Genomic DNA, 9,089 nt, shown 5'->3' with positions numbered 1-9,089 from the left:
TCAAGCACACAAGGAATTGCACACTCTGAGTCTTAAGTTTTCATCCTATTTGGAAATGATGCTTGCTTTTGTTCATTTTGAATAACATGTTCTTGCCAATATAATGCTGCCATATTGCTTATCTCTAACTTTAGATTTTACTAAATGTAAAAAGAGATACTCAAATTCTAAGAATAATGAACATTTTAAAACTTTTTTTTTTAAAAAAAAAGAAATGCTAGAATTTTAAATCACAGCTAGGAGAATGATCTTAATTTATAACCAAAATATACATTCAATTAAGGAAATACATTTTTAATATTGATGTTGCTTTTGTCTGTTGATACAAAGTTTGACAAACAAGCAAGGATTTGGTATAGTTCAGATAAGAAAGAAATTCGAGGAATTATTTAACTCTAAGGAGGAAATAGCATTTAGATTAGTCCCCACTAACACATTAGTGGCCAGGGTACAGAAGGGGATTTTTTTTCGTGAACAGCTTCAACTTCCTTCCCCTTGTCTCCTTCACAAAGTCCACTTGGTGAAGGGGCAAACAGGCTGCTGGGCTGCTCTACTGTCCAACATAAGAAGTTTGCTTGTTGGACAAGTACACGAGCTAGAAGCTATTGACAAAAAAGAGACTTTATAAAAACGGAAGAGAAAATTAGAATGTAATTACAGAATTACTCAAATACCTACTGACAAATATATTCAGTCATTCCATGAAAGAAATAGAAAAATCATATATTAAGTTGTCAAAGCAAAGACATTTTACTCTTGAAATGTAGAGAAGGAAAAAATTACACAAAACCTCTGCCACCCAAGTAATTTCTCACAACTCACTTTTAATACTGACCATACCTGAAGGCCAGAACTAGAGTAACTGGAACTGGAGTAACTGGAGTCACCAAAGCACCAACTCTTCATAGACGATTTGTAAAACAGTAATATGGAAAAGCTTATTCTGAAGCAATATTTTGAGATAATGCTTTTTGTAAAAGCCAAATTCAGAAATACAAGCATTTCATATATATATATATATATACATATATATATATATATACACACACACACAAAATCTCCCAGGTAAGAGTTAAAAATCCTAATTAAATTCAAAAAAAAAATCCCTTAAATCTTGATAAGGAGAAAGATCTCTACATCAGATATTTTTAAAAGTTTCAGGTCCGAAAACTTTTAATTTAGAATTAATTAGAATTTCCCTCAGTATTCTTCTGAGATTTTTCTGCAGACTTCTCTAAGATACCAAGAAGACCCAAACACGTGAACATGTAAAGCAAAGTACAACCTTTACACACCTGCTCTCAGATTATATATTGAATAGGCACATATTTCTTAAGTTCTGACACCTTTATGCAGCCACTCCAGTACGGGAAAAAAAAAAAAAAAAAAAAAAAGTCTGTATCAAAAATGACTTAAGAAAATGGAAGATATTAAATATTGCCTAAAAATACATGTATGGAGATTTTTCATGAGGCCTTATTTGCTTAGTGGAAGATTTACAAGATCCTATTAGTTTGTATATATTTCTGAACACTTTTGACATACCAGCCCAGTATTTTATAGATTCGTTTATAACAGCAACCAAATATTAAATCACACAATCATGACATCTAGCACTATATGTGTCTGGGTTGGGTTTTTTCGTTTTTGGGTTTTTTTTTGGGTGGGGGCAGAATATTTCTCCTCTCCCAAATTAATGGTACCTCATCAAAAGTTACTCACACCTTTTGGAGAACAAATGACGACACTGAGGTAAGTTCAAGATTTTTAGAAGAAGCCTAAGCTACAAATGAGCTACATTTCCCCTCTCTCTTTCCAACCTCCAAATTCTTTTAATGAAATATATATCTCAGCTTTGTGTTTAGTGACCTCTATAGTGCAACTGGGAAGAAAAGGCATCAAAAATTTTAAAATTTAAATTTGGAGGAGCTTTCAGAACACAGTAAAATTCTCAAGCGGAACTAGCCCGTATCTGTAATTTGAAAATTTTGCCTTACGTTTTTTTGTTCCAAGGAATCTACGTACACAGACTTATCATTACCATTTTTAAGAAGTATTTTTATTTTTCCCTAATGTAACAGATGACAAACAAAATGCAAAGGAAATGAAACCACACTAAGTCTTTTTAAAAACATAAAATAAAAAGGTCTCTTTCTTTTTGGTTGTTTCTACTCCCAGTTTATACAAACAAAGTAATTGATGTTTTTACACCCAAGAAATCACCCACACAAAGCTTGATGCTACAGCACTCACCACTGTGTTGCAGTTTTGCTGGTTTAGTTTGAGAACATATTCATAAAATTCTTTAGCAGTCCATACATTATTTTGTATAATCTCTATGGCAACAGTGAGCAAAGTCCTTATCCACACAGACAAAACAGGTCCCCTACTAAACACGAAAACCTTAAAGCAGAGTTACCCCCAAAACAGGCCTGTTTTTTTCTTGTTAGAATTGAAATATACTGGTTTAAAAAAGTATTAGAAAGAAAAAAAAAGGTATTTTACATAAGAAAATAACTGCCTGTCCTTTGTTGCCAATGACAGATGCAGGTTAAAACTGTTCAGTGACCTGGAACGCAACTGAGCATCACTGGTGAGCTGATGCCAGCATGACAAGCGGGTGATGAAAGGAAGATCCCACCAAAATGTCAGTCTGCTGCCCAAATCTCTACCTGTCTCCAAATACTCACCTTCTTCCTCAAAGTACCACCCTATGTGAAGGGACCAATAAAGGCCATCAGACTAGTCAACAGAGATCGGGAGAGACTGTAACCTAAATAGCCACTGCTGTACTGACAAGTTTTCATAATTTGCACACAAAACAGCCCGTATCCTTCTCACCAAGACTGACGCACACTGAGCATAGTAGTCCAAATATGCAAGTTTTAAACACAGACACATATTTAGTGATTTTTCTTTATTATTTAAAAAAGTTGCAAGCCAGCAAAGCCAGCTAATGTGAACAGGAAACTCTTCATGTTCCCTCCCTCCCCACATTGAGATGCCTACAACAACATAAAACTGAAAAAAGACTGAACGGTTTACACAAAAAAAAAAATCACTAATTTTTTCAAGCTATTCTCAATAAAATGTGTAATTTACTAAAGCAGTCAGCACTGAAGTTTTTCTGCTTGAACCGTCTGTGTGGTCGATCATTCAGCACATACTTTTATTTGATGCAAAGCCATGGGACATGAATTTAAAGAAAACTGGAGGAAAGAAAAAATAAAAGCATTGCAACTCCGTGCTTTTATACCTTGATATTCAGCGTCCTCCAAAATTTCCGGGCTCTTCTCTGCCACAAGAAACAGGCACGATACAGTTCTCAGGTATCTTAACCATACACATATTTCAACCAAGAACTAAACAGCTAAACTAGACACTATTTACAACCGTTGATGGAAACCGTTTCTTCTACATCTTCCAGTAATTTAAAAAAGTGAAAATAATTGTCAATACTGTCAAATCTAGAATATTTTATTCTAGAGCATGTTTCCTCCTTCAGAGCAAACTCAACTTAACTTTCCGAGGACCAATTGGCCTATCATTCAGTTCGTTAATAGCAGCCATAGCTTCCTCATAGTTTGTCATCGCGACAATGGCATCGCCCGAAGGCAATCCTTGCTCGTTATACTGAATAGAGACCGACTCTGGGATCACTCTGTAGCCATAGAAAAAATCCAGAATCTCATTAGGAGTAGCTTTAAACGGCAAATTTTTCAATCGAACAGGAACAACGCGTTCCGAACCGCCACTGAAATTGGGATCAGGCATAAATCTTCCTTCAGGAAAACTTCCCATTTTGCTATTTCCAAACTCCATTCTGCCAAAAGGTTCACTGTCACCAAATTCCATGAGTGGTGGAGGTCCTCGGAAGTCCTCAGGAGGGCACATGAAGTCATCAGGGGGGTGCCTAAATTCAGAAGGATGCCTAAAATTCCCCGGGGGACCAAAGGAATGCATGGGCGGCCCCTGCGGAGGTCCGGGTGGGGAACCAACTGGCCGGGAAAGCTCCCCTCTGTCATACGCCTGCGAATGACCCTGCATTTCACTTGGTCCAGACAACGGAACAGTTACACCGAACTCCTGCATCTGCTCTTCAGATATAAGTCTCAATAACACCTCCGTTCCCAAGAACCTCCGCCGATTTAAGTTTTCTGCTTTCATGGCTTGTTCTTCAGACTTAAACCTCACTAACGCTTCTCCCAACCCAACTCCTTTGTCATCATAGAGCAAGTAAATATCCTCTTCATCAATATCAAATCTTGCAAAGAATTTCTGCACTTCAATTTTGGACACATCAAATGGAAAATTTCTTACATAAGCACATAGCTTAGGGCCAGGATGACCTTCCCGATAACTCTTATCCTGTAAGCCTTGTCCAGGATGATCTCTTTCCTGTGATCTTTTCCTCTCACAAGAATCAATTATTTTCAACATTGATCTTCTTGAAATTGGAAAAATGTAAACAGGGCGATTGAGAAGAGCCTTCCTATGATATTCCAAAGCAGCCTGATAATCTCTCTCACTCCTTAACATCACAAACGCATCTCTAGTCCTCCTCTGATGCTTATCCATTAGGAACTTAATTTGTTTGCTGCAAATATCCAGATCAGGGAAAAATGCTCTCAAATCTCTCTTCTCGAGATTAGTAGAGAGATTTCTTAAGTGTATGTAGTATTCCTGGGTGGGAGGTGAACGAGAGCGCGTTCTTTGTCTCCTCGGCGACCTGGAGTGCGAATGCTTCCTGGGATGCATGTAGCCTGCGCTTCTGGCTGGAGAACGCTCTTCGCACAAGAAGTGATCCATCTCATTTGTCATGTCCACCCTCCCACCATATTCAATCCACCGCTCCTCCGAAGATGGGCTTATTTCTATAAACCTCTGACCCATGTATTGTCTATGACGTTTAAGTCCTTCCAAGGCATCACCAGGCGTGGCAAATTTTACCAAGCAATCACCGTTGTTTAAGCCATTGCGATGCTTTATCAGAATGACTCCATCCACACGTAAGCCAGAAAGGAAAGCGCGAACTTCATCTTCCGTGGCAGAGTAAGGTATTCCACGCAGAAATAAGTAAAGATCATCTGGGTTAAATGGATGCGGATCTTTTCTTGGCTGGGGATAGATGGATTTAGGTATACCTGCATCACCATGTCTTGTGCCATTGGCATGGAAACCAGCCTCCGGATGATTTGGTGGACCGTAACTAGGTTTACTCATTCCTTTTGGAAAAGCTGGAACTAAATGTGAAAACTCTCCAACACCCGAAGGACCAGAATTATTAGCACATGGTCGTCTAGACCCAGGCATAGGTTCTCGTCCCCCACGATCAAATCGTTTCCGGCTCATTTCTATGGTACTCTGCATTTCTGTCTTGCTGCTGAGAAAGAGCTCTATGCGCGAGTCCTTGATAAACCCTCCTGAACAGCTCATTGCACGCCGTGCATCTTCATCTGTTGCAAATATAATAAAAGCCTCCCCAATTTCTCCTCCAATAATATGCACACCTCCATCAGGAATATTCAATCCCAAGAAGAAACGACGAATATCTGCAGGACCCGCAATAACAGGAAGCCCCTGTAAACGGATGACTACAGCCATGCTGAGCTCAACCCACAGCAAAAATCACCTGCAGACAAAAAGGTACACATGATAGCACGTCTTTAATAGCTATTACAGTATCTTAACACTTAAGCTAGAGCCTTTTTAATCAATATCCTTGTCTCAATCAAGAGAGAAGGCATCAAACAACTCACAAGAATAAGATTAAGGCAGGATTCACTGAAAGTTGATTAGTCAGAACAATTGGCTATTCCACCTGCACATATGCACAGATCAATATTCCCTATCCTAAGGGCAACAAAATCCACCTAAGTCACTCCTCACCATCCACAATACATAAGGAACACCTAAGACTTTCATGGCATAATTACTATATGCCAGAGATCTCTGTCCAATCCTAAGGCCCAAAAATATCCTGTTTACTTAGGTCAAGAGACTTGCTATCATAACGCAGAAGTACTTGATGGTAACAGGGGAATGAAAAAACAATAACTGCATCACTGAAAAATGAAGCAATTCACCAACAATGATGGCTTTAATGCTTTGTCAAGTTGCTCTACCCAGGGATCAGTTCTGTTCAATAACATCTCTATTTTCTCAGCGTTCAAAAATGTTGTCTCTTTCATGTAGCCAGAGTATTAACTGCAGCAGCCGCATGCACTCAGGAGAGCATATCCTATTTCCCAGCCACAAGTCTGTGAGGAAAGGCCGTGTGTGATCTTTTCACAGTACTCAGTGAGAAGCGTTAAGCTTTTGGCAGCTTACCTGTTTCTGCTTGGAAGACCTGATAAATTCTGTAAAATCAACTTAACTGTGGAAAGAAAATGAAACATAATTAATGGCTGATATCCATACTTTGGTTTACATAGTGCTACACTGCTGCTGCTCATCCATAGCAGTGGCTATTATTAAAGCCAAGCACGGTAATGAAAGCACAATCTGAGGCACCGTGAAGAACTCCTTCTTGCTACGTATTGCATCTTTGTGTCTCCATATTAGAGGCAAAGAAAATTGAAAAGTTAACTTGGCTTCTGCAAAAGCTGAAAACACGGTGAGGTTATCTCATCAACTGCACCACACTGAACTGTTGAATGAGACAGACTGGTTGTAAAGTGAGGGGGAACCCTCAATTCTTTGAGTCCTCGAAAGACGCCCAAGTCCATCCCAAGTACGTATCCATTCTTCTGAAGTCCACCTGCTTTCAAAGCTCACAACAAGGGAACGCTACTCACCATTCCAGCATTGCACTCAAAGGCACACAGTGAAGAGGATGACACGAAAGAGCAAAAATAGTAAGGAGAATTTTTCTGACTACTATTTACAAAGTTGAGCTCACTATTTTACCCTAGATGTTTACTGCCTTTCAAATATAAGAACAGGAATCACTTAATACACTACTTGAATGTATCCCGATTTTCTAAACTGTCATCTATTGTCACAAGATAGATAGCACAGCACTCTCACAAAATAAACACAAGCCTCCATAACAAATGGCTACATTCTTTTAAAATAATTTTTAAATAATTTTTAAAGCCCAATACCTTGATGGCAAGCACCCTTGATATTTAACAACTGTTATAACACACTGACAGATAAGCAAGATTTCTGATGCAGTTGTCTGTTAATCACAACAACTATTGCTCCTCCTGAGCTTACACAGCAAGACTAAAATGCAAGTTCTTTAACTGATTCTATGTTGCTTCCAAACCAGCCCTTTGTAAACAAAACCTGAAAACAACTGCTTGTTTGATAACTGCAAAGAGGATCAGCAGCTCTCCACATTTTTTATAACATATCTTCTCAACAGATGTGACAGCAGCTTCAACAAGCAAAGAGAGAATTCAAGGCCAGGACTTTACCACAGAACTTTTCTTTCTTGAAAAATCAAATCCGCTGACCTGTTATTTCATGATGTATAGAATCTGCAGCATTTCTGAATTTCATAATTCTGAATTTCTATCCCATTTTTAGCCTGCACTCAGAACCAGGTATCCTCAGTACTTCTTTGCTGGTAAATGTCAAGTTCTCCACGATGGCCCACAGATACAAAATGCGAACTGCAGTGCTCAAATGAGTCACACTGGTTCCAGATCACAACATGATATTTAAGAAGTTCACAAACAGGAAGTCCAGATAATGAGCCTTTACTACTGAGTCCACTGAGCAATCAAGACGTGGTAGCAAACACAGACCAGCCGTCCAGCTGTTTAAATGAATGACCAAAAAGGTGTTTTAAGGGTGTTCTAAGATGAAAATAGCAAGACTCAGACCAGATCTTCAACTGGGCAAGACCTTCACAGAACAAGTGCTTAGGTAATAAATAGAGAGCAGCCTCACATCAACAATTTAAAAGCACAGAAGAGCGCAGCCTATTACTACTCTCTACTTAAATTAAACCAACTAGAAAGCAGCACTGAGCCTACACTTCCACAGCTGCTGTACAGCACATTGCACATCCCATTAAAACTTCCTACTGCCTCACTCTGGAAAAAGCCTGTAAACACCTCAGGAAAGCAAATTTGCACTGGACTAGCACCTTTACTAAGGGGCCGCAGGACCTGCGCGCCACAAAGTACACAAGTCAACAAAAACACCCCCAAGAATTAAAAAAAAAAAAAGGAAAGAAAAAAGGGGAAAAAAAGGAAGAAAAAAAAAGCTTTAAAGCGTTAAGAAACGTGTGATTTAAGAAGCAATCGGTGTGTCCAGGGAGGGGTCTCCTTGTTCCAGCATTCTCCAGAGCAAAGAATAAAAATCCAGGATTAAATATATAAGCATATATTTAACTTCAGCAATCTTATCCAGGCCCAGCAGTCGCGGAGGCTGGTGCCGCAAGGAGAAGGGGGACAGGGCTCCGCGGGTGCGCGGGGCGAGCGCCGCCCGCCGAGACGGGAACCGCCCGCGCGCGACCGAACCGCCCCGCGCAGTGCCCGGGGGGCCGGGCGCCCTCCCTCGCGCCAGGCACCCACCGGCCGCGCCGCCGGGCCAGGCCGCGCACCGAGCCCGCTCCCGCAGCTCCCGGCTCCGCACCACCAAGATGGCGTCGCCCTCCTCCTCCTTCCTTCCTCCCCCCTCCCGGGGGCGGCGCGAGGCCGAGCTGCGCCTGCGCAACCCACCCCCCTCCGGCCCCGCGCCCGAGCGCGCGCGAGTTCTTCCGGGCCCGCCCAGAGGCGCGGCGCGCTCGTGCGCATGCTCGGAGCGCACGGCATTCCCCTCCCCCCGGGAGCGCCCCGCGCTTTGCGCTGCGCATGCGCGTTCGCGTACCTCGCCGGCGTTGCGCCGCGGCGGGGGCGGGCAGTGCGCATGCGCCGCGCGGCCTCGCGGCTTCCCGCGCTGCCAGGGCGGGGGGTGGCGCCCGTGTCGGAGAGGGTTTTTTTCCCCGCTGCTTCTCTCACAGGAGCTTTCCAAGGGTTAGGGACAACCTGACACCACTGTCCAACCTCAGCCTTCCCGCGGTTGGCTCTAGGGCTGTGTTGTGAGAAAATGGAGGAGGTGAGGGATGAGGCTGCCCGTGGGGGAGGGGAGAA

General features: G+C 41.8%; 1 protein-coding gene across 2 annotated transcripts; it reads right to left on the bottom strand.

Annotated features, from left to right (window-relative positions):
- Window positions 1-2,902: 2,902 nt before the first annotated feature.
- RBM12B (RNA binding motif protein 12B) lies at window positions 2,903-8,627 on the bottom strand. 2 transcript variants are annotated; one of them, XM_088533638.1, is made up of 3 exons: window positions 8,532-8,627; window positions 6,331-6,376; window positions 2,903-5,632 (listed from the first exon to the last, which is right to left on the bottom strand). In XM_088533638.1, the coding sequence occupies exon 3, from the start codon at window positions 5,602-5,604 to the stop codon at window positions 3,502-3,504; it is 2,103 nt and encodes a 700-aa protein (XP_088389764.1). In that variant the 5' UTR covers window positions 5,605-5,632; window positions 6,331-6,376; window positions 8,532-8,627; the 3' UTR covers window positions 2,903-3,501. The 2 variants fall into 2 exon arrangements, with proteins under 2 accessions (XP_088389764.1, XP_088389765.1); XM_088533639.1 differs by having other exon boundaries at window positions 8,593-8,610.
- Between the last annotated feature and the right edge of the window lie 462 nt (window positions 8,628-9,089).

This window comes from Tinamus guttatus, unplaced genomic scaffold (genome assembly GCF_059628265.1).
Source record: "Tinamus guttatus ecotype Peru unplaced genomic scaffold, ASM5962826v1 Tinamus_guttatus_pri_ptg000510l, whole genome shotgun sequence".
Classification (NCBI taxonomy): domain Eukaryota; kingdom Metazoa; phylum Chordata; class Aves; order Tinamiformes; family Tinamidae; genus Tinamus; species Tinamus guttatus.
The sequence above is the reverse complement of the archived record's forward strand: the minus strand, read 5'-3'. Positions and strand labels throughout refer to the sequence as shown.

Bases quoted from the DNA above. Each gene is read 5' to 3' on its own strand.
- RBM12B (XM_088533638.1), bottom strand. From the start codon at position 5,604: ATGGCTGTAGTCATCCGTTTACAGGGGCTTCCTGTTATTGCGGGTCCT.